Source organism: Parasteatoda tepidariorum, chromosome 2 (assembly GCF_043381705.1).
Source record: "Parasteatoda tepidariorum isolate YZ-2023 chromosome 2, CAS_Ptep_4.0, whole genome shotgun sequence".
In the NCBI taxonomy this organism is placed as follows: Eukaryota; Metazoa; Arthropoda; class Arachnida; order Araneae; family Theridiidae; genus Parasteatoda; species Parasteatoda tepidariorum.
Window position 1 is genome coordinate 58,227,094 of NC_092205.1, and position 26,943 is coordinate 58,254,036.

General features: G+C 27.5%; 1 protein-coding gene across 2 annotated transcripts; it reads right to left on the bottom strand.

Moving 5' to 3' along the window:
- Nucleotides 1–2,765: 2,765 nt before the first annotated feature.
- Nucleotides 2,766–26,232, bottom strand: LOC107437279 (alpha- and gamma-adaptin-binding protein p34). Of its 2 annotated transcripts, none has more exons than XM_043055684.2 (11): nt 25,763–26,232; nt 21,374–21,561; nt 16,653–16,755; nt 13,820–13,897; nt 13,525–13,611; nt 11,418–11,471; nt 11,067–11,120; nt 9,813–9,932; nt 8,587–8,688; nt 5,569–5,618; nt 2,766–2,911 (listed from the first exon to the last, which is right to left on the bottom strand). In XM_043055684.2, exons 1-11 carry the CDS (start codon nt 25,848–25,850, stop codon nt 2,843–2,845), a joined length of 993 nt encoding a protein of 330 aa, XP_042911618.1. In that variant the 5' UTR covers nt 25,851–26,232; the 3' UTR covers nt 2,766–2,842. The 2 variants fall into 2 exon arrangements, with proteins under 2 accessions (XP_042911618.1, XP_042911617.1); XM_043055683.2 differs by lacking the exon at nt 21,374–21,561 and adding an exon at nt 24,030–24,217 and having other exon boundaries at nt 25,763–26,023.
- Between the last annotated feature and the right edge of the window lie 711 nt (nt 26,233–26,943).

Consider the following 26,943-nt stretch of genomic DNA (forward strand, 5'->3'; position numbering starts at 1 on the left):
GGAAATTAATTTTCCTCCATTAAAAAAATTTTTTTTTTTCCTGCAAGATTTTGAGCCCATTTTGTTATTTAGAGCATACGGCGTATCGAGTTGACGAAAGAACTGATTTAGAGGACGGATTAAAAGCCGCTTGTAGACAAATCTCACATAAGCACAAATAGCTTATATATGTTATTAATGTTTATAATAACATATATAAGCCTGTATATAATTTTTACTTCATAATTTCTTTCCTTATTTAAGTGTAAGTGTATTATTATTTATCATTTTTTATTATTTCTAAAACTATTTCAAAATAATTTTTTAGTTTCGTTTCATAAACATTAAAAAGTTATCCGGAATCGCGATGGTCCCGATCGTTCCGGATAATCGGTTCTCTACTATAGTACTTTTTATTAAATTTTAGCAATTAAGATTATCCTATACTATTTAACAACAAGATTGAACACCAGAAAAATTATTCGAACATTTAACGTACATTAAAGATGAAGTTGCTGTTATGCCTGATTCTATTCTGTATACGCAATTTTTTAAAATTATTTCACATTTAAAAGGTAAATGTTTGGAATAGAATTAAAATAAAGTCAATGCTTCTGGTGAGATAGGATTAAGAAGGAATTTAATACCCCTTTAAAAAAATAATACATTTCCCATAATGTTAATTAAGTAATTATTTTTCACCTATTTAAACGATTTGAGCTTGTTTTCAGATAGAAATTCTTGAAGTCTGTCAACGATGAGGAAATTTGATCAATTGTCTTTAGTTCTGAAATAATATCAAATAAATAGGCAAGCTCTGGAATCCACTATTTTTGTTAGTTTATTTTTTTAAACGAAAAAGAATGATTTTACGGGCACGATTTCCATAATTAATTTTGTATGATCCAAAGGTACAAGTTGATAACTTTTACTTTCGATAACAGATTCTATAGTACTGCACCCAACTCATCAAATGATAATGCAACTTTTATCAACAAAGCACACCCAAGATGGGTTTAGCTTCTTTAAGCAAATAAGAGTAACAAAGCCCCCCCCCCCAAGTTATTTGTCTACATTAAAAAGTTATTTCACACCAAATTCTAACTTTTTCTTAGTCTGATTACAACTATCCCTATATGTATAAGATATGCTTTTCAATGAGAAAATTTTTTTTCCAAATAAAACAAAATTTTATTTATTTTTTTAAAAAAATAATAATTTGACATATTAATAATATATTTTTCTAATAATACATTATTTCGACATTTCATACCAGAATTTCCCTTTTGAAATATGTGTTATTTTTTCAAATAAATATCCCTGTGATCTTGTTTGTCGACTGAAGATATAAGCAACAAAAAAAAAGCGTGCCTTAGTAACCGATTTCAACAAGTAACACAAAATTTCGTAATTTTTTCGGAACATTGATGGTTATTTTTTCAGTAGCATTTTTAATTTACACTTTATGACAAAAATCCACATTTTTTTTCAAACGCGTCAATTTTCTAAATAATTATCCTTTTTTTTTAAATATACATCCCTATGTTCTTCATTATGTAATGATCTATTTTTCTTATTAAGAAATTTTATAAAGACAAAATTTTATTACTTTTCATTCAAATACATTAATGAATTATTTATGTGATATTTCTAATCAAATTTGCACTTACCTTTTCAAATAAATGTCATTTCTTCATAATTTTTTTAAAAAAAGAAACCAAGTAAACAATCACAATTGCTTTGCTAGATAAATGATCTAAACATAAGGCTTGACTCAGTAAAAAAAATTCTCCAAACAACATATTTGTACTATATTGCTATTTTTATTCTCATTTACATTTTACTTGTCATTTCCTATCAAAACTGCACTTCTTTTTTAAAGATGTGTCATCTTATTATATAAAAAAATATTCTTATGCATTTTTTTAGGTAATTGATTTAAGCAAAAAGTGTCTTGGTAAGAAACTTATCAGGTAAAGCAAAATTTTGTATTTTTCTAATGAAATATATATTTTTTAATAATATTGAAAGTTATTTTTTTAAAATCATATTTAGGTATTATTCATTGACAAAATTACAATTTTTCTTTAAATGTGTATTAATTTTTGTTTCCAAAGGTAACAATTGTTAGGTAACTGAGCTAAGCAAATAGTGTCTTGACTAGAAATTTTAATTGGTAATACAAAATTGTGTACGAGTCTAATAAGAAAATATTTCTTTTAATACTATTGATAGTTTTTTATAGTAACACAGAGTGCATAGCCAGATTTTTCAACAAAATAAGCACTTTTTAAGCACCCCAAAAATATTTTTAATCATTCTCCAAAAAAATTTATAATTCATAATTAGGATCTGTGCAATAATAAAAATTATTTTTTTCTATAGTTTAAAGTTCTTAATTTATAAATAAAAAATCGATAAAATTTAGAAACATTTTCAAAACATTTACATAATCATGAGAAAATAACTAGTTTCTGATAAATATTGCAGAGAAAATAGTGAAAATTATGCATTTTTTGTAATTTAGAATGGCAATCGATAAAGCAAAGAAAAATCTCTTTTTAAAAATTAGAAAATTAAGCACTTTTTACTAACCCTAAATAAAAAAAAGCACCTTTAAGGGGTTTTAAAAAACGTAAATCAAAAATAAGCACTTTTTAAAAATGCTACACACCCTGTAACATATTGTGTTATTTCATATCAAAATTACAGTGTTCCTTTAAGCATGTGTAAAAGAATAAAAATCTCGATGTAAGAAATTTTTAAAATAATACGCATGTGACTGATCAGAGGTAATAATACAAAAACTTTATTTGTATAAAATAAATAAACAAATGTACAAATAATAATTTTAAAAAATCTTTTAATCATCGTCAAGGCCTTCAATTTCATCTTCATCACCACCCATTGCACGCCAAAATGCTATTGCCACCTGGAAATAAGATATTAAAATTAATTAGGGATAACACATCTTGTTAAAAAAAAAACTAATTATTAACAAAAGTTTTCAAACTATTTTACTGAATTTTCGATCCTTAATCTTACAAAAATATTAAAAATTTGAGGCAAATGAATATCATTAATTGTATATCAAGTTATAATATGTTGTAGTGAATTTGGTTTATTACAATTGCCTTACAGTAAATTTCAATGCAATGGAATATCTTTTTTTTTTTCTTCAAAAATATAACATATTTTAATATTTTCAATTTTAAGCACCACATATACAGTTAGAACCGCTTAAAGGAATACCATTAGTTTCAGTCAACACTATTACATTGAGTGCACTATTGGATTAAAAGGGGAGTGCAATATTCGATTTTAAATGCTTAATTTTTACAATATTTTACTTTTTAATAGTATCTAATGCATAGTATAGTGTTTTGTTTTATAAATAAACTCAATTTTATAATCAATAAACAATTAAAATTTACTGTCTGTGTTAGTATTATAAAATATAAATGTCATTTAAAGTTACAAAAAATAAGTGTATGCTAATGAAAAAAATAATACAGGTACTAGTATATTATTTTGTTTCTTTTGAAAAAATCTGTACATGAAAACTGTTTTTATGCTTGTTTAATTCGTCAATTTATGAAAATTTATTTTCCCCTTCTTTTTTTAATAAGACTTTTATGCCTTGCGTATTCCATTCGAATACTTTCAGAATTTTGTTCTTTTTTAATTATCCTTGAAACTTGAGAAATTCCAAATTAATTTCTAATTTCAGTTTGATATTTTCAAAATTTATTTTATCTTTCTCTATTATTTCAAACCATTCCTTTCTCACGTTCATCCTGCATTCACTGGAGTAAGCAATGTTTTTTCTACTTTAGAGAAAGACACACTGTAACACTAGTGTGTAATGTTTTTGAAACTTTTTCTTATTAAAGCTAATAACACACCAAGAGGGGAGCATAAGTCTTCAAACAAATCACTCTGTACCTTTTCACATTCTAAATGATGTGTGAGTGAAGTAAGTAAAGAAGGGTAGAATAAATTACTGCACGAAGAATAATGTGCAGTAATTTTATTTAGTGTTAGAAGGTGAGTGAAATGCTAATCAGACCGTTAGATTAAGATTTATTCTAGGTGGCTCGTTTTTATTTTGCAGACTGTACAAGATGCCTTTTTTAAATCATCATGCCTCATGCTTAATCATACTTTTTTTAAAGTTCCCTTAAACGTTTGAAATAAAGACACTTCCATTTTTTCGTTAATGTTTGATATGTTTACAATAAATTCAATTCTAATCATTAATTGGATTTCTAATGTTCTCACAACATTTTATTAAACAACAAAAGTTTACCAATTTAAACAGCATATGTCTTTGCACATTACTGGGTCAGAAAGATCCAGAATTTCCCAATTGAAGATGGTTGCATGTCAAGTCTATAGCCTGAGAGTGCTAGGGAAAGTTTGATGAGTGATTTAATATCATCCTCATAAGTTTAACAGCATTGAAAGAGGATATACCACACAAGAGTTCCTATCAATGATTTCAAAGTAATTTGAAAGTTTAACATCTGTAATACGGAGTTTTCAACAGCCATTTTCTTTTAAAAAATTTGTCTTGCTTTAAAGTTCCTGATTATATACAGCTAGGGACTCGGCTGACAACAGTTAATCATTTGAAGTGGACAAAGGATCTCAATTCGCTAAATCTTCTAGACAGTCCCCCAAAGTGATCGGACTAAATTTTGTATTACGGTAAACTTTCAAGCTTTCGATTAGTTTAAAACCATTAATTAAAATTCTTGTGCGGTACATTCTCCCTCACTGCTGTCAGACTTAAGTGGAGATAAAAAATCACTCATCAGCTTTGATACTATGCACATTATAAAGTTCCCTGTTGTTTCCCTACTATGGAAAAGTGTGTCAATACTTGTGACAGAATCTTTGAATAAAGTTGTAGACATGTGATGGATATATACACTAAGCTACATCAAATTCTAGACCAATTATGCCTTATTTCCGTAAAATAATGAACTTTATCTGTAATAGATACAAAAAAGGAATCTTAACAATACAGTAAGCCAAAGAATCCTACCTTATCGGAAATCTTTGTAAATAATCATCTCCACATGACGAATTCTAGGTCTTTCCGCTCTAACAAAGTGAACGAAGAGTTTAGCAGCAAAAGTTACGAAAAATTGGTAAACTAATGATTTTTCTAAAGCTCTGTGTGAGTGTAAAAAAACATTGATCAGAATTTAATTAATTAGATTAAAAGAACCATCAAACAAGCACATAAGAGTAAGTGTGTTTATTTCAAAAGTCTTATCCAATTTAAATTTTCTTAAAAAAAGGCACAACTTTTTCAAGTTTTAAGCAAAATGGGCAGATTTTTAAAAAAAATTATGCTGTTTTACTTTTATTACAATAGGTAACTTTTCCACACGTAAAGTATTCTGAACCTAAAATACTCTTTATACCAACTCACTCGACTGCATTGCTGTGTGTAAAAGAACAAAAAAATTTCATCTGTTTGCAAATTAAATACTTAAAGAAATACAAATTGAGGTATTACATAAGAGCAATAAAAAAATGTAAAGCTAAATATAAAAGATTGTTACATTAATTATATACCTTTTCTGCATATTTCTTTCTGTCTTCTCCATTAAGACCAGCAGCTCTATCTGTAATAAACAATCATAAAAATCCTATGAACTACACAATTACTCTAACACAACTGTCAAACAAAGATTTTTAAGCCCACAATAGGAAATACATCATAAATAATGGATGTAATGATGGCGAAACAAACAATTCAAACTTATAAAATACTAGTTAAAAGTGGTTATCTTTATCATGAGAAAAAACTCAATATAATTTCTCTTCTAAATGTAGACATTAACTTAGAATTCAAACAAAATATATGCAATATTTTTCTGGAATATCTTAATATTTAAACTAAAAGTTTTGAATAATTTTTATCTGTACATAGTATCCTTTGTAACCAGTACAAAAAGTTCCGGCAAAGATCAAGTAAAGGAGTTTTTTCAAAAAAATTAAGTGCTTTAAAAGCCATTTGGCATGTTATAAAAGCTTCTTTTTTTTCACCCTGCATTTACGTGCAACTGAGAAATTGCTTGTCAGTGTATATAAAAATGTCATATTATAGAACTTATTAATGATAAAAAGTAACAGATGATTAGAATTTATATTATTTTTAGTATTATTAAATTAAATAGTACTATAATTCTTTATGTGCAGTTTATATATCAAATTAAATCACTTGGTTAAGGAAAAGTATGAAATAGTAATTTTTTTTTTCTTTAATAATGTTGATTACATATATAGTTTTATACATTTACTCCTAAATATGTATAAATTATACATTTTAAACACTCAAATGAAAGAACTTTAAAAATCTATATTTAATATCCAATAATTATTTGGTAGTTAAATTTAGAAAGGAAATAAAGATAAATAAGTTAAATAGATTTGAACAATCATATTTTTTTGACTATTAAAAACTGACAAATTTTATAAATATTAATAAAACTCAAAATAAGTTTAACATTTATCAGAGCATCAAATAGTCTTGTTTATAGTACAAAAACAATTAATATGAGTAATGGCAAAATATGGTGAGGAAAAAATACGTGTATCAAATTACGAAGTATTTTTTGTAACAATGTTTAGATACCTTAGCAAGTAAGAAATAAATAATTGATGTATGTCCCATTTTGGTGAATAAATATAACAATCAATTTTAGAAATATAATTATTAAAAAATTATTACCAATTTGGTAACAATTCAAGCGAGGTATTTTTACATTCTAAAAGAAATTAAATGAGTTTATTATGGTTTGGATAAACAATGACTCATTTTTTACTTATAAATATAACTTACACAACAATTATATCTACCTAGGCAAAAGGAGAAAACATTAATTTAAAAAAGCGGGTATAACATGCTGAAGTATGCATAACATATATCCTAATATTGAAAAAAATAAATTTTTAACTTATTTAATCCTTTTCTCAGTAAACAAATATCATTTATATAATCGGCAATCTTTTAATACCACAAACTTGAATTAAATGCAGAATAAAATTACATTTTTGAAGATTCCCCCTACATCTTATTGTGAGAAAAAATGAGAAATAATAACAAATTTTAATTAATTCAAAACTTTAGCAACAATATATTGGTTTTAGAATTCTATGAATTGTTAGGTGGTAATTGTTAGATGCGAATGTGTTAGGTGAATCTCTAAAATATATTTTATTCAGCTCTCAATTAATTCAAGGTTGCGGTAATAAAAGTTTATCGGTTATATAAATTATTTTTATGTACTGAGAAAAGGAAGATAATAATTTAGTTTTTAAATGTTAGGAAACATGTTAAGCATATTTCAGCATGTTAACATAAACATGTTAAGCATATTAAGCATAAATGCATCAATCAACATATTTTTGCTCAAATAGTAAATATCACCATTATCTTTAACCAAAATATTTACATTATAGGGTATATAATTAGTTATAATAGGGTATATAATACATAATTATGTATGACTGTATTATGTTTGAATTAAAATAAATTTTAAGAGGATGTACAGAAATTAAGCTATTAAATTATGACATACGTCATACTAATGAATGCTTTATGTAATCTGGAACAAAAGAAATATCAGAAACAGAAATATGACAAAATGCATATGATTTCTTAAGATAAAACATTGAAAACTTGAGGGGGAAAAAAGAGAATATGTAGTTTGATATAATAATCAAATTAAGGAGCTTAGGAAAAGAGTCAACTTTAATTATCAGTCAACTTAAAACAAGTTTATATAAAAAATTTCATACAAAAAACATTTTCTTCAAATAATTATAGGTTGAAAAAGGAGACATGTTTTCTGAGCAGGAAAGCTAAAGATTGTATCCCTGACAAAATTTAAGGTTGACATTTAAAAGCTTAAACAATTTAATATTTAGACTAATACACATGATAGGCTTGGACATGACAATGTGCATTCATTTTTCTAGAAACGTACAATTTCTATCTTTGTAACAAAGCACAAAATAAAAAGCAAGTTTTATCATTACAAGAATTTTTTTTTTAAAATTTGCCTATATAGTACCAAGGCTATGGCAAACTATAACAGTTTTTATGTGGTAAAATAGGCAAAAAGTAAAATTTACATTATAGGGCATAAACTTTTGACTTCTCTCCTGACTAAGCTATTATGACTAAATTTTCAAGTTTGTGGCTTGTTCATTTCTTTTTTCACCTGTTCAAATTTATGTTAATTTTCAACAAAACCAAGTAATTTGAGGGCCAAGAATCTAAATCTCAAAAAAAAAATGGAGTGTTTATTCGGAGGAACTATATTTTTGGGTCTCATTTAGTAACTTAAAATATTGTCTGCTCATAAAAATTAACAAATTTTAAATCAAATCCCTGAATTAATAAAATGTTAGTACATAGAAATCTGATCATTACAGCAAAAGTTAATCAGGAGCTTTTTTTTCTTGTGCATAATACTTTACATGTTTCCAAAATTTTCTACTTGATAGCAACACAATTCTCAGAAATCATTTTATTTCCCTACTTATATATTTTCATTCATGACAGGAACATTATGAAATAATTACCTTTCATGCTAGCAAATTTATCAAAGAGAGCTTCAAAAGATTCTCCACCAGGATCTTCTCCACTTAAAACATCAGACAACAGCTGCTCATCCAGATCAAGATCTATAATAAAGGATTTTCTTTTTAGACAATAATATTACACATACATACATATAAATATTACATCTAATATATATATGTACACAAATATTCATAGAAAGATACATTAGAGCTTACAGCATGTTTAGTATATCCTTACAATTTACATGAAAGGAGTTAATTTCACAACTTTTAGTAACGTAATGCTTAATTTTTTTTTAATTGCACACTTTTTAATGTTACAAAAGGCTTAAAATTGAAATATTTATTTATGTAAATACATTCTTAAATTGTTTAAAACTGTTAAATTTTAAAATTAAAAACTTGATCAAAAATTAAAATTTATTTTTGAGGCAGCTCAAATATATCACAGTATTATAGTAACTCCAACTAGAGGCCACTAAAAACATAATTAAGTGTTATTTGTATGGCATGCAACATTTCCTTAAATAACTATGCATAACCCTTTTACTATTGAATCTTGGGACATATCCATGAAAAACAGCTTACAAATAAGCTGCAATCGATAGTTCAGCTTAAGATCAACAATTTAAAGGGTTATTGAAATTAAACAAAATGTTACAAAAAATTTATCGCCATGGTATACAACTATTATTAGACATGGCATGAGATAAACAATCATTAAGGCTGTTTTTGAAAGGATCCTTCATCACATGAAATTATAGCTTTTAGTGAGTAATTTGCTATTTTTATAACTGTTTTGAGTTTAAAACAATTATTAATTACTGCAAATTCTGGACTATTTTAAATCAAAACCTTTCATGCTAAATATGGAAGTTGTGCAAAATTCAAAATAACGAAATGCCACAGATTTGTAAAAATAAAAAATGCTTCTAGTCTACATTTTTAGCATTTGAAAAATTACCGGAAATGACTGAATCGCAAATGCCGTGAAATGAAGAGTTTAGATGAGAGCTGGGGAATTACAGATTGTGAAAATTGGAAGCTGGCTTACTTAAAATAATCTTAATTTCCTATTGTATTGCCAATATATAAACTTAAATAAAGCATTAAAAGGTTACTTTGAACCTTCATTCACCCAGTTTTTAAATTATGTATATTAGTAAAAAATAATACTACAAAATAATATAGGTGAGGTGTTTCTTTAATGAACATATTTTTCATACCATCATTTTCAACTTTTACTTTTGTTGATGATTTTTTAGATTCTTTTTTCACTGTTGAATCGACTACATTAGAAGCAGTACTAGCATCTCCTATGTCAGAAGAATCCTTTTCTTGAGGACCTTTGGAAATAGAACAGACATGTATAAAAGAAGAAAAAAATTCTTATGTGGAATTACTAAAAAGAAAATTCTGTAACAGATATTTCCTGATTTAAGATTGTTAAAAAAGGACGCAATGCTTAGATAAAGGGTGTTGTAATAATTTTTGGCCAAAAACAGAATAAACAAATAATTAAACTGAAAGTAATTGTTTTATTTCCATTATGCTTGTATTGGTCTTTTCTGAATACGTACAATAGATTGAAATAACACACCTATGGGTCGTAGATATAAAGTAGCCCTCAGAGCAAGTCGCTTTTGACTTCGCTTTTAAACAATCTTAAATACTGAAAATAAACAAAGAAAATTTTAAAAATAAAAAGTAAATAATATAAAATTTTATACAAAGTAGATTTTAAATACAAAAAGTTTAAAAAAAATTCAATCTGGGATAATAAAAAAATTTTTTAAAAAAACTACATTACATAAAATATTGTATGAAAAAACTAAAATTTAAGCAGAAAAAAAATACTTAATGGACCATGAATATCCAGTAATTGATGTCAATCTTTGTAATTAAAAAATTATAAATTATAATTATAATTTATATAAATAAGTAGATTTATTTCTTTTTATTTCATTGAATTTTAATTTTATATTAATTATCTGTGTGAATGTCAAATTTAGATTCTTAAATATGTTTTAAATTATAAGAAGGCTCAAGACAAAACTTAAAATTTTTTTGCTTTATCTACAGAATTAATTATGGTAAATTTTCATGCGAAAATTTACCATAATTAATTCTGAAATTATTTTGCGAAATATATCATAAAGCACAATTAAATCAATCTGGTACAAAGGAATTTTAATGTTAAGAATAGCAGATGTTATTACTCAGGAAATAATTCTTTTAACACTCTGAATTAAAAAATGCTTTTCAAATAATTTCATTGATCCATTAACTCTTAATTTTAAAAACTTGACTAAATAGCAAAAAATATCATTCCACAAATTCAAAATAATATAGGAAAAAAAGCAAATTTTCTTTTTGTTTATAAGTGTATGTACATAATTATTAGACATTATATTAATCTTTGAAACACTTAAATTCAGGAATACAATCTTTATTACTGAGGAAAATAATTAAAATTATACCAGATATCTCTTTTGAATCTCCATTGTCAGTGCCTTTTATCTGCAACTTCTCATCTAAAAATACCAAAGAAAGACAACTAGTATGACAAATTTTAACTGATCCAAACTTATTTTTAATTTCTAAAGCCTTATTAAATTATCAAAAACATTTATATGTATCAAGTATATGTAACAAGTATATATAACAAGTATATATATGCAACAAGTATATGTACAAATATATGTACAAAAATATGTAACAAGTTATGTAACAAGTATATGTATGTAATTATTAGACAATATATTAATTTTCAAAAAAATTTAAATTCAGGAATACAATCTTATTAGTGAGGAAAATAGTTAATATTATACCAGATGTATCTTTTGAGTCTCCATTGTCAGTGCTTTTTATCTGCAACTTCTCATCTAAAAATACCAAAGAAAGGCAACTAGTACAACAAATTTTTAACTGATCCAAACTTATTTTTAATTTTTAAAGCCTTATTAAACAATCAAAAACATTTTATTGTGTAAAAAAAAGTATCCCAATTTTATAACCTGGAATACTAATTGAGATAAACTAAATGGATATTAACAATACATAAACAATATAAAACACTTAAGTATATAGTATTCCAAAAATAATGAAATTTCTGTTCCTTTATTTTTAACAAAAACTGAACTGTAAGTTAGGCAGAAAAATTACATATACCAAAACAAAACAAAAACATTGAAAAACAGAGCGTCTTATGGAGAGAAAAAAAGAAAACTGCAGAAACACTGAAAAGATTATTGTCAGTGCTTTTGAAGTAGTCTTAGTATTAAATACCTCTTTTTATTCAAAGATTTAGTTTTATTTGCCTTTAAAAAGTTATAAATATTATCATAAAAAATTGATAAAATAAATTGAAACAAATAGCATTTACATCAAGGACTGAATAGCAGCATAACAATAATTTGTAGATAACTATTACTAGATAATAACTATAATAACCTAATTAAACAAATTTAAATTATAAATAACTCTCATATTATCCTGTGCTTTTTAAATGCAATAACTTTTTTATAAGCATTAGCATACATTTTGATATAAATTAAAGATTTTCAGGTAAAAATTGTAAACAAATTGCAGAAAATCTGCAAAGTCTTTGGTCCTAAGTTAATTGAAAAGAAATATACTTCCCCCCGCCCCCCAAGTAACAACTTTTTTTGTCTCCGTAGAGATCAGTATTATCGTTTCATAGAGAGCTTGGTCTAACAAGGGTTTATGGGAAAAGCTTTAAATTTATGAAAGTTTTCAAGTACAGTAGGGAACCGATTATCCGGAACGATCGGGACCATCGCTATTCCGGATAACTGATTTTTCCGGTTTTCTGGATCGCTACAAAAAGTCGTTTTTTTTATTGTTAAAAAAAATAATATTTGGAAATAATCTTAAAAAGAAGAAAAAACAATGAAGTAATACACTAATGATTATTTCCAAAATAATGGCAAGGTAAACATCTTTCAAAAAAGAAAGAAAAATCCTAAAATCTGATGAGGAAAAAAAAAAATTTTTTTAAAATGGCGGGAAAATTTACTGAATTTCATTCCGGTTTTTTGGTTTTCCGATTTCCGGATAACGGGTTCTGTACTGTATATAAGGTTCCCTAAATATCAATTTCTATGGCTTTGCACCCAGATTAAAACAAAGTCTAATGTTTCGACAAAAATACTATTTATAAAATGGTCTGCAGGCATCTACAAAACTAAACAAACAACTCTTACAATTTAAATTATAAATGCTCTTTGTAAGGACAAATATTATTTTTTTTGATAAAAAAGTTAACTCTAATTTAATAAATATCATATTGTGTAAACATACTTTCGCAATGAAACAAAAATTGTTAGCATAGAAAAAATTTGGGGGGCCCTGGACATTTGTTCTGTAATGTACATCACAATTTTGATCGCTTTCTTCTTTAGACGATTTGCAAAATATTCATAAAAAGACAACATTAACAAACATTTATCAATTAACCAGCTATTTGGGCATTCAGGCATTAAATTTTATCCTATCACCGGCATTGAACAGCTGATTTCTATTGGATTTAGGGCTATCAATACTTAACTTTGTAGCCTGAAGGATCTAATCCAGAATACAAGGTAATAATTCCTGGATGCATTTGAACTAACTTGCTTTCATAAATTTGCATGACATGAAAAGAAAAAAATATAAAAACCTAACAGAGTTAGCCCCATGACAATGGGATTCTATCACCTGATCTGTCTACCACTAGAAAAAATTTATTCCAGCAATGCAGTTGGGCAGCAGTACATGAATTGATCAGTTTTCATCGAGATTCAGAACAGGGTCTCTAAATTTAGAGGTAAGCACACAATTTACTGAGCTATTCCAGTGCAATTATTAAATTTGGTCTGATAAAATTATTGAAATCATAAAATGAGCTAGGAAGATTTGTCCATTTTTTTCACTAACCTTTCATATTTAAATTGGCCCAAAGATGTGATTGCAAAGATTGTATGACTCTGTCAAAACCTTTTGCATCGTCAGCAGTGAAATCATCTATAAAAAACAAATAAGTATTAATGTACTGGCTATAATGATGTACAGATATTTTATTTAAAAATATGATTGATCATGACAATGGGTAAGAAAATACAAGTGATTGAATATGAAAATNAAAACTGTCACATGTCAAAAACCTGCCAACCCTGAAGAAAATACAAGTGATTGAATATGAAAATATGACAATTGATTAAGTTTTTAGCACCTTCCTCATCTGCTGATGAATTCAATTCCACAAGTTCAAATTGATTTTGGACACACCAATTGAGAACACTTTTTCGTCCTAAAAAGGAAGAAAGATTAAAAATGCTATTTAAAAGTGCTGAAACAGTAATTGCTTGCAAAAATAAAAATTAAATAACTTAAAACAAAAAAAAACAAAAAAAGAGAGATGTATTTCAGAAATTCATTGTAATTTATTCTTATTTTCAAATTCCCTCAAACTGAAAATAAAACTGCAATTGTTTATATATTTGAATGAAAATAATTTGGCAGCCGAATAAGGACAACCAGGAAAATGAAGCATACAAATAAAGAGTAATAGCTTTAAAGTACCTAAATGAGAGAGATATTGATTCAAAAATTTCTTAAAAATTGTTTCACATACCATACATATTTTATTTTAAAGTCATAGATTGAACATAATATTTTTCATTAGCAATCTCAATCTCATTTTTATTAATGTCTTTCATAAAACATAATTTTTTTTTTCACAAAAGCATTTTAAATAAATTATTTTTGGAATTGCTTGCTTTTAATATCAAAAGTCTAGTATAATGTCTTCGTACTTCTATGCAAATGTAACTATGGATGATTCTTCATATGATAAGTGAATAGTAAGAAAAACATCAATGGGTAAAAATATCTGTGAATTAGCTAATTGGTGAATCAGTTAATGGCCAAATCAATTTATAAAGCTATTATTGATGCTCAATAGTGAAAGACAACACTTTTATTTAAATTTTGTAGTTTTACATAAATTTTATCACAATATCAATTTTTTTTTCATCATATAAAATAATGAACAAGGCAAGTAATTCGTTTCCTTCAAGAGCAATTTTAGATATTTTGTTGTTTGTAGTTGATGAGGGGGAAAAATTACTTGTGTTTATCAAGCCATAAAGCCTTTCATCAAAAAATAAAAATTATATTTTAAATTTAAAACAGTTCTGATTTATACAAAAATATTCTGATTTATACAACACTGATTCTTGCTTGCTAACCTCTTGAACTAATTCACATCCCTCCTTGTTTTCAATTGCCAACTTTCAGAATTGATTTTTAAGAAAGCTTTCAGACATGAACTCATGCATTTCCCTTATTCCTTTCACAGTGGGAGAAATTATCAATAAAGCAGCAAAACATCAAAATATTGGAGTGGATTGAATTACATTTGTGAAATTTTTATTAGTCCAAAACAGGTTAAAATTTTTAAGCAAAGAAAAAATTATGCTATCTTTAGCGGGATTCATCCTCAATTCATGGTATCTGCTACATTTCAGATTTTCAAATTTAACTTTTCATGATTTTCCATGACTTAAAGAAGTTACTATTTTCTCTGACAAAAACGTAACAATAAATTTAAAAAAGATCCATTGAAATGATAATTAGTATTACCAAAACTGCTATACTCTGCATCTTCATATTTACGGATTTTAAATTTAAAAAACAGAGTAAATAAAGAGTTGAAGCAATAAAATAGCTGGAAAAAAAAATACAAAAACAAATTTGTTTCTTCTTTTTTTCTGCAGAAAAATATTCTAAAGATACTTTTCTTGTTTATCAGAAAGGAAAGAAACACCCCTTATTTGTCTGTTCTCATTTCAAAATTTTAAAAAAAAATCGCCAATGATCGGCTTGCTTCGGCTTGAAATTTAAATTTATAAAATAAAAAAAGAATTCGCTCTAGAAATGTTGTTTTTTCTTTCATTTTTTGAAAGAGCACCATAATTTTTAAAGAACATGATGAAGACATTTTATATTTGAATAAAATATGACTGTGAGTAGTGATTTGGTTAGAAATTCAGATATTTGGAAAACGATGAAATTGAGGGGGAGGATTCCATTTTAAAAATTTTATTTTTCGGCGACCTAAATCCATGACTTTCCATGATTTTTTTTTAAAAAATAGTAAAAATCCTGACATTTCACGACAAATTTTGTTCAATATTAAAATTCATGACGATAAAAAAAATTAAACATAAATTACACAAAAACAATCCAAAATCTAAAAACAGACAAATGTAGGTACAATAGGGAGGTAATACTTTTTAAAAAATTCTTATTGCAAAATTGTATTCCATATTTAAAATTTTTCTCCTTGTCTCCCCCCTTCCACAGTTGAAATCAGTCGGAAGGAGAAAAGCCTCTTAATGAAACTTTAAAAACATGACAAAACGTTAGCATGCATCAATACAAAATCACTGACACACCTCTAATAATTTACAACCATGGCAATAATATCTGGTTGCTTTATAAAACTTATGATTTTTAGAAGGATTTTTATAATTTTTCTAAAGAAAAAACAGAAAAGGTTTAAAAAATTAAAAAATTTTCCAGATTCTTAATTTTTTTCCAGGTATTTGGCAGAAATTTTCCTTTTCCCCTGATTGTTTAAAGATAATTACAAATTTCCTATGATTTCCAAAGTTTTTATATCTTCACTAAAGTGTAAGCCCTGTTTAAACATAGAAGTTGGTACTAAAAATCATAATTCTGCTACTAATAGTTTCCACTAAGCAACTGAGTGGTACAAAAAAGTGAGATAAAATAACTCATAAAATAATGTTCCATATACATAATTTTTACATAATAAAATCAATAAAATCTACCTATAATATTTACATACAATAATAATTATATCCAATAATAGTATGTAAATTAATATAATAAAATTATCTATGCATTTTGTGAATTGCAGTCAACTGTTGTTAAAATTAGAAAACAAAATAAATAAAGTATAGAAATGTATCAAATCAAACTCAAGATCAATTTTGCTAATCAATGCAAAGTTTTAAAGACATAAAATAAATATGAACCTTTTGATTCTTCGTGTGAATTATTGCAAATTAACAACTGAACATTAGCTTCCATCTCCTGCAAATATGGCATCCAGTTTTTAACATCATTAAAACTGGTAGTCTAATAGAAGGAAAATGGAACAATTAATAATGTTTTGTTGAAAAAGACAAAAAATGAAAGGATTAAATTAAAAGATAAAATACTTGAATATTGTAAAAGCTGATTTAACATCACCAACACAAATATATAAATATAAATTTTTTAAAAAGTTACAATATAATACGTCACTGTGACAGGTCTGCTTAAATTATTACTGTTACACTTCACTTTGCCATACCAGCAAATCTGTAATTTGATAAGTAACAAATTTCAAAAGATTTTCCAAAATAGACAAACTGAAGTTGTGATGATAAGGTCAGAAGCTCATCTTTGCTCTCTCTACTTAAATGAGCCTTCCTTGCTAAGTGTCGACTTTTGTTGTTGATGCTGTTTAAAACAAAACTTTCTTTAGGGACACCAATGTCATATTAGTGAGGTCAGTACTTCTCATTGTACTGTCAGTACTTCAGGAGCCTTAATGGATCTAATTCATTTGGCAATCTGCCACAAGCTTTCTTTTTTGAACTATTCTCCTGACAACTTTTATAACAAAGCTTATTTTTAATGGGTTGCCAATGGACTCAAAATGATCTATATCTTGATGTAGAATAAAAAAAGTACATTTTTATCAACTTAAGAGTTTTTTGCTCACATTTTTTAATTTTATTAAGGAATGCTTAATAGAAGCAACTTAAATATAAATTACAAAACTATTTTACCAAAAAATATAATTTTTAAAAAAATCCTCAAGTATTCTTAGTAATCCTCAAAATGCAATAGATGATAATCTAATCTTCATTTTTGGGAAACTCTGACCAGGGTGCGTAGTCAAATTATTCAACAAAAAATAAGTACCTTTTAAGCACTCAAAAAATATTTTTAAGCACTTAAAAAATACATCATAACTAGGCAGGGTTGGAAAGTTTTTGACAATTGACGGTTTTATCTTGTTTTATCTTCATGTCAAAAAAATAAATAAATAAAAAATTTGGCATTGTTTTTGACAATTGTCAAAAATCATTAAATTTTGAATCATGTAAAACTAATGGCGTTTTCATACGCTACGGACTGACAATACGCTGAAATAGATTGGGGTTGAATTAATTACGAAAACGTTGAATAGAACAATGTGAACTGTGTCTTTTTGCATAATTCGAAGCGAAAACCAGCATAGTAAAGGAAAAATTTCATTTTGAAAAAGGGAAAATTAAGCACGTTTTGAAAACACTCAATGAAAAAAGCACCTTTAAGGGCTTTTAACAAACGAAAATAAACGCCTTTAAACATTTTTTAAAAATGCTACGCACCCTGTTGCAAAATTTGATGGCCTCATTTGATGTAAAATCACTGTTCACTAATGTTCCTGTTGAGGGGGCTTTGGATTGCCTAAAACTTAGACTTTCGGAATATTATTTTTCCCCAATATGAGGTCGATGAATATGTTAACCTCCCCTGTGTTTGTTTACAACAAAATACTTTCGCATATGATAACAAATTTTACCGTATGACCAATGGTCTTGCCATGGGAAATCCTTTGAGCCCTATACTTAGTGACATCTATATGCATTATTTTGAGAGTAAACTATTCAAAATCTCAACTTTCCCCTTTTATAAAAGATATGTTGATGACAGTTTTGCTTTGTTAGATGAAAATNCCATGGGAAATCCTTTGAGCCCTATACTTAGTGACATCTATATGCATTATTTTGAGAGTAAACTATTCAAAATCTTAACTTTCCCTTTTATAAAAGATGTGTTGATGACAGTTTTGCTTTGTTAGATGAAAATAATTGTAATTTAGACCAAATTCTTAATGTTATGAACAGCATTGATTCTTGCATTCAGTTCACCTTTGAATTAGAGACTGATCAAAAACTTCCTTTCTTAGATGTTCCTGTGACTCGGAATGATAATTTATTCCATCCTACTGTCTTTCGTAAACCTTTTGCTGTTTCTGTACAAATTATTACAAATCCTCCCACCCTCTCAACCAAAAACTTGCCTCTTTTCGGTCTTTTGTCTACCGAGCTGTTAATATTTGTTCTAACATTGATTTTCTTGATGCAGAATTAAATTACATCAAAGCCATTGCTCATGACAGAGTTTATTCTCCTAACAATATTGATAATATTTATAAAAACTTAACTAAATAATCGCCTACCGATATACCTTCCAAAGAATTTTCTAACAATTTAGTAATTTTACCCTATTTTCCTAAAATAAGTCGGCAAGTTGCTAATATCCTAAAGAAGTTTGATTTTAATATTATTTTCAGTTCCATTAATAAGATAAAATTTTCTAATCTCAAACAGCCCATTGACAGTCAAAGTAGCTGGGGTATATACCAAATTAATTGCCAATGCAGCCTTTCATATATTGGCCAAACTAAGCACGCCTTAAAGTACCGTGTCAAGGAACATGAAGCCTATGTCAAAAAACAAGAATTTAAACGCTCATCTATTGCCCAACATTGTTGGGACTCTAATCATAATTTTGATTTTTCCTCTTCTAAAGTCATTCAAAATTGTTCTTCAATTTTTGATTTAGATTTTTATGAGTCCTATAATATTTTCAAAAATTCCAAGCTGTTGGTTAATGACCTATCCAGCGTTCCTTATCTTTCTCCTGTTTGGAAATCCATGATTAAACCAAACTAACCCCCCTTTTTTTTTGTTCCTTGCTTCCCATTCGTCGTCATCCATTCACCCCTCCCTCCTATTGGCCGTTGCTCTAACCCCCCCCCTTGTGACATCAACTTTCTATATATATTTACCCTGTTTTCTCTCATTTCTTTCTGTTGCACTGATGAAGGTTGCCCTTTGAGCATTCGAAACAGCTGTCTGTATTTAACAGCTGTCTGCAGCATGTATTTTAGCACAAAGGTCGCCCACTTGTGTATTTAAACACTGGGTAAATTAAAATATTTAATTAAATTTTTTAAAAATAATCAAAACACTCAGTAAACCAAAAAAAATTTATGTTAAAGTACTTTAAGTCTTCAAAAAATAGAAAATTCTACATGAAATAAAAAAAAAAATTCACCACAATGTGTGTTTTAAACTTAAAACAAAACATCCAAATTGGGAAGTGAAAAAGGTTTATAATACTCTCTACTTCTTTATCGTTCTATTAATATGTATAATTATAACTATTTCATTTACTGAAAAACAAAATACGAAGACATTCAAAATAAGAAAGTAGTTGTAATTAAATGACTTGATTGTTTATATATGACTAATCAAAACCAAACACACTCTGTACTGTCAATACACATGGGGGGGGGGAATTGCTTTTCCTTTTAAAGTTTATTCTGTTCTGAATGTGAGACCAAAACTTATCTGAGATGGCAGCATTCAAATTCTGTGTTGCTGTCTTTTGCCACAGAAAACTTTTCTTCTAAGGGGATGAGTCATAAATTTTTTTTTACATGTGTTACAGAATTATTTCTTCTCTATTGTTCAGAAACTTTTTAAAATAGTGAAAAAAACAAAAAATTAAATTTTCTTATGTGCATTAAGGAAAAAAATTTTTTTTTCTTCCCTTTAAAGTTCCGTTCTATTCCGGAAACAAGACCAAAACAAATCTGAGATGACATCAGTTCTAATTATATGTTTTTTATCGCACCATAGAAAATTACAGTTCTCAGAGATATGTCATAACTTTTTACATGTACCTGCCTATAATTTTTTGTGTGTTTGATGCAATATAGCATGCAAGCAGAATCGCTGTATATAAAGGTGTAAAATGAGTAAACGTTTAGCTGTTTTGAAAAGGAACAATCTTTTTCTTTCATTTCATTCAAATTAATTTTCACAGTTCAGTATGTGTAAATATAAATAAATATATATGCATATAAATAAATATAAATAAAGTAAATATAGATAAAGAAATGTATATTACAAAGTACACAGCCCCTTCTTAGAAAGAATTTTAAGCTTCCCTCCAAATCTGACATATAAATACATTAAAATGAAACACATCAGTGTTTTCACTACAACGCGAGAATCTCGCATATTTTTTTCTTTTCTCGAAATTAAAAAATTATTAACGCGAGAAATTCGCACATTCTATAAATCAATTTCAAAATTCGTGAATTTCTCGCATTTTCAAAAAAAGCTAAGAATTACGCCACTTAGAATAAAATCTGTTTCACTTTTCTTCCTGGATCTTTCATTATTTTCAACATCTGCCCCGTTATCTAGCTTCCCTATTTACCAGTATTGTTCAAACCCTTTTCAAACAACAGAACACAACCACAGAACCCCTTTCAGAACACATTTCTCCGCAACCACGTGTTTACCGTAGGTTAGGTTTCTTCATGTAAGACGTTCAAATTTTTTATGTGCTAATGTAAGATGGACAAATACCTTGTAAAGGCAAAATCTTCTATGATGATGCACCAAAACTATTCAATGCTTTAAAAAATAGAAGAGGTTAAAAATGTATTATAATTAAAGAAAAAAAATTTTCAAGAGTTTTTGTGTTTTTTTAGTTTTTACAAATCTCACTTAAGTTTTTGAAATCTCACCCTGTTTTTGAGAAAGGGTGAGAAAATCTCACCCATTTTTTTTCTATGATGAAAACACTGCACATATTCATAAATAAATGTACTAGAAACTTTAGAATGTAAAGTACTAACCTCTGTACTATCGATATAAAATATTATTGCTTTAACAGATTCACAAAATTTGGGTTCAAGTTTCTCCTGCTGCTCAATTGCATACAAAAACACCTCAGCAGTATAATATTTAGTTTCTACATTCCAAAGATATCCTTTAATATTTGAAAAGTTCGTTGCAGATGGTTCAGCTTCCTTTCCAAGGATGCCTTTAAAAAAAATTTATCTTCAATAAAAGTAATGAGAAATAGTATATATATGAAAATCCAAGCACAAAGAAGTAAGTTGCATAGAATATAAAACTTTTGTTAACATAGCAAAATCAATTAAAAGACATTCATTCATGAAACAGACAGGACGACAGTGGAAATTTAGGCATTGATTTCACCAATATGGGAAGTCTTTTCAGTTTTTTACATAAAATAGTCAGCTTCATAAAAATTTTGATAAAATAGTCAAAAATAGAATCAGTATTAAGAGAATTTTACAAATACAATTACAATTTTATACATCTATGCTATGAAAAGAATTAAAAAATAAAAGTGTATTTTTAGGTAATGTTTTTATTATGTTAACATTTATAGTAACTATCTGTTTCGCGATAATTTCAATAGAAAAGCAAAGCAAAAGCATTGAATACTGCATACATGGGCCTCGTTGGCAGGGGGGATGGGGACTGTAGGTATATGTCCCCCCCAATGGTGTTAATTTTCAAATCATGCCAAGGCTGTATACTGTACACTAGAATTTCACCAAGAATTATATATATATATATATTTAAATCTTCTTAATGAAATCAATTCCTAAAACACAAAGCATAAAATGAATAAGCAAATAAAATAGGCATCAACATATTCATTCTTCCTGAAATGCACAATGTTATTTTCCTCACTATCGATTTTCATGCTTCTTCTTATTGGGGCAACATATAATAACTTAAAGAACATTGTGTTTTATTCAATACTTAAGAATATTTAAGGTTTCTTTTGACTAATAAGTAGTGATGTAACGAATAGTGATGGGGCCGAATAACCGAATATTCGGCCAAATTTTAGGCCGAATACTTACGTTTTAAAAATTTCTCTTTTGATTGTAATTTTGTAATTAAAGTAATTTTCAAATTTTAAATTAAAAATGAAATAAATATTAACAAAATTGCTTTTTTAATCTTTGTATATTTAAAAAAAATTTAACAACTTCATTTATTTTTTGTAATAATTTAAATATTTTGATGCCAATTACTTTCCAAGACTTGCAAATTTAGCAAGAAAATATCTTTCAGCTCCTGCAAGTACAGTATACAGTGAGCGTTCATTTTCTGAACCTGGTAACACATATATGAAACCAAACAAAACAGACTTCTTCCTATAAATGCTGAAAAAATATTGTTCCTGCATCATAATTTCAGACCTTACAATGATAAATGATTTTTTTATACCTGTAAACCATATATCTCATGTAGTTTGTTTCTCTAAGTATCAAGACATCCATTAAATGGATAATTAATGTTTTACATTTATAATAAATAATTATATAATCATATATTTCTAGTGCATATTATTGCTAAATAGATATCATTAAGGGAATTACAAATAAATTTTAATTGCCGTTTCAGATAGTATTCACACTTCGATTTAACAAACTACATATATTTGCATTTTAATGTAAAAGATTCCAATGCTTCTTTCAATACATATGATGATAAATTTGCAACAAGAAAACGTTTTTATTTATGTAACATTATTAAATACACTTATGTATTATACAACTTAAATTGAGTAAATGTTAGATTTTCTAATAATTAATGCAGTGAAATGTAACTCTGCAATATTCATGATTAAATATATTTAAAAGCACATTTAAAAAAATATCTTTCTTTATTATTATGAATTTATTCAGCCAAATATCTAATAATATTCATATTCAGCCGANAATTGCATACTTCTATATTAGAAGGTCCACTATCTTGAACTTGATCACCTACTTCTTCCTCTTCACCTGTGGATTTTCATTCAAAATTTCAGCAACAATTTTATTATCATTTAAAATCCTGTGTCGTTTTCAGTGTCTCGACACCAGTCTTCTATTTCTTCTGCAGTATAAACTGTCATCTTTTCAGCCGGAAGATCTACTGGTTCAGAAACTTCAATTTCGTTTGTTTTTCTGTTAAGAATTTTATTCCAAGATTTAAGATTCTAAGCACTGTAATCACTAATCATTAACCATAAGTGATGACTACCTATCTCTCAATTGTAGAACTTCAGCACCTATTTATTCATTAACTCCTTCCGCAATCCAAAAATTGTAGACGGTCAAAATGAAGCTCGCATTTTTGGAAGATAATTTTCAGTTGAAGAGGGCTAAAAGGGTATGTAGGTTTAACTGTATAAAAATACATGTATGTATGACTACTATCAGAAAACTGCTAAAAAAGGTTGTAAATTAAATATGGTCCTCAGATGCAGTGGGTATTATTTATTCTTCTAAATTAAGAAAAATTTTCGCTAAGTTAAAATATTCTTAACTTTAAAAAGAAAAAAAAAAAGAATTCGGACATAGTTCGGATAATTAGACGTTCGAATAATAAGGGTTCGGATAATCGCCGCTCTACTGTACATTAAAATGATACATATTCATAAATAAATGTACAAGAAACTTTAGAATGTAAAGTACTAACCTCTGTACTATCAATATAAAATATTATTGCTTTGATAGATTCACAAAATTTGGGTTCAAGCTTCTCCTGCTGCTCAATTGCATACAAAAACACCTCAGCAGTATAATATTTAGTTTCTACATTCCAAAGATACCCTTTAATATTTGAAAAGTTCGTTGCAGATGGTTCAGCTTCCTTTCCAAGGATACCTTTAAAAAAAATTTTCATCTTCAACAAAAGTAATGGAAATAGTATATATATGAAAATCCGAGAACAAAGAAATAAGTTGCATAGAATATAAAATTTTTGTTAACATAGCAAAATCAAATAAAAGAGATTCAGTCATGAAACAAACAGGACGACAGTGGAAATTTAGGCATTGTTTTTATAAGCCTTCACCAATATGGAAAGCCTTTTCAGTTTTCTACATAAAATAGTCAACTTTACAAAAAGTTTGATAAAATAGTCAGCTTCATAAAAATTTTGATAAAATAGTCAAAAATAGAATCAGTATTAAGAGAATTTTTTTCATGCTAAGTAACAGTGGCCCCCATCCCCCCCCCAAGCTCTTGGGTGCANTACATTTCCAGAATTTCCTTATGTATTTTGCTTTGCACCTGTAGTCAAGTTATGTATGCCTGAAAATGGTCAGTTGCCTTTATTTATATACTTAAAAAAAAAAAATTCTCGTCTAAATCCCCCCCCCCAAAACTATTCGTTTTATTTAGTGTAAAAATTTCCCCCAAGCTTTAAGTGGCCGCATTGTGCGCCCACCTTCCTCCCTGATGGGGGCCCTTGCTAAGTAAAATACAATTTTATACATCTATGCAATGAAAAGAATTTAAAAATAAACGTGCATTTTTAGGTAATGTTTTTATTATGTTAACATTTATGGTCACTGTCTGTTTCGCGATAGTTTCAATAGAAAAGCAAAGGCATTGAACACTGCATACATGGGCCTTGTTGGCAGGGAGGATGTCCCCCTCAATGGTGTTAATTTTCAAATCATGCCAAGGCTGCATACTGTACACTAGAATTTCACATATATATTTTTAAAACTTCTTAATGAAATCAATTCCTAAAACACAAAGCATAAAATAAATAAGTTAATAAAATAGGCATCAACATATTCATGGGGATATTCATTCTTTCTGAAATGCACAGCGTTATTTTTCTCACTATCGATTTTCATGCTTCTTCTTATTGGGCAACATATAACTTAAAATAAAGAACATTGCGTTTTATTCAATACTTAACAATATTTAAGGTTTCTTTTGACTAATAAGTCTTGGACCTTACTATAAGATATCAAGAAAAATTCTTTTGATAAATATACTTGATTTCTTTTGATAATATGTGATTTCTTTTGATTGATATTCTTTTGATAATATGTGACAAAACGAATGCTTTTTTAAACACAATTTACTCATAGCGTTGTTGCACATTCCATCGTTATAAATCGGTACAGTAATCTCCCATTTACCCTTAAAAATTTTATACATTTAAAAGTACAGCATGTATTAAACGAACCTTTTGCTTCTTAAACAAATACTAATTAAAACGTATAAAATATTTTTATAACTTAATTTGGCAATTACTATACGTTTATTATAAGTTTTAAACGACCAAAATGAAAAGAGACACACGTTTCCATCATAAAAGTATATTTTTATAAATGATACTGTTCAAATGAAGATAAAGTGCTAATTATTCAAAACAAATATACGTATAATAGAACGGAAATTAAATCTTACGAAAAATTATATTTTGTGCAGGCTCGTTTTGAGGATCACATGAAATTACTACAACTCCTTCATATTCATTCATGGTTGACGAATTCATTCTTAGAGAGAAATTTTTACAAATTCATTGTACAGGAAATTTGTTTAAATTCCCAATATTCCACAATTTTCTACAGATATATTAAATCGAAACTATATCTATAAAGCTTTTCTCGTTTGTGTTTACAAACATTACCAATTTGCCGCACACACTATGGTTACAGTGAAAATTCTGACAATTATAGATGGCGCTTTCAAAAAAGAAGAAGAAACTTGAAACCTGAACAGGAATAGCGCCATCTACAGTTTAAATTTTGTCCCTGAGTCGATGGGTTTCATTACGTACGAAAAAATTCAATCATTCCTGAAAAAATTTTAAAACATTTCCTCAATTTCTTTGTTAAGTGAAAAAGGTTGAGTTTGGCATCATTCCAAATGATGTTATGCATCGTCGCAAGCACAAACAATTATTGGCGATCGAAATGAGCTGTAGGTGGCGTAGAGCAAAACTCCTTACCAATGGCAACACTTCTCATGCTTTCACCATTAGCATCGGGAGTGTCATAGAAGAAGGAAATGCGTCAGTTTCTCCCCTGATTTTGAAATATAATAAAATTTTTCAAGTTGGGAAACTATACGGAACTGAAAACTACATAGAACATAGCTCTAAAAGAGAGCGTTTTGAAAATTTAAAAAAATATTTGGGACAATTAAATACGAAAAATATTGTTGTTGTTGTTGTTAATTTACGTCGCACTAGAGCTGCACAATGGGCTATCGAAAAATATTAAGAAGAGGGAAAATATCGTAGAACATTCCTATACAACTGAAAAGAGGAGGAAAGGGAAAGTGGTAGAGCCAAAAGCAAAGTGGTAGAGTGAAAGTGCCGGTCTTCTCCCCAGATTCAAGTGATGCGATCGCGAATGAATGAAAATTCCTAGGACTTGGCGAATGCGTGTCCTCCAATGCATCAATGAAAACCCTTAACAGTTTATTTTTATTTCTCTACACATTGTGTAAGAATTTTAGTGCATTGTGTATGAATCTTATAACTTTCGGAAGGGAATGCAAATATTAAAAAAATAAGATCTTCATTTAAATTAAGTTAAATAATAATATGATAAGAAAATTTTACTTATTTTACTTAACAACCT

Excerpts from the sequence above, each read along its gene's own strand:
- LOC107437279 (XM_043055684.2), bottom strand. The coding sequence starts at position 25,850 with ATGAATTCGTCAACCATGAATGAATATGAAGGAGTTGTAGTAATTTCA. Across the intron at positions 11,472-13,524 it reads GGCCAATTTAAATATGAAAG|ATGAGAAGTTGCAGATAAAA; the intron begins GTTAGTGAAAAA and ends TGGTATTTTTAG. Across the intron at positions 11,121-11,417 it reads AGACTCAAAAGATACATCTG|ATGAGAAGTTGCAGATAAAA; the intron begins GTATAATATTAA and ends TGGTATTTTTAG.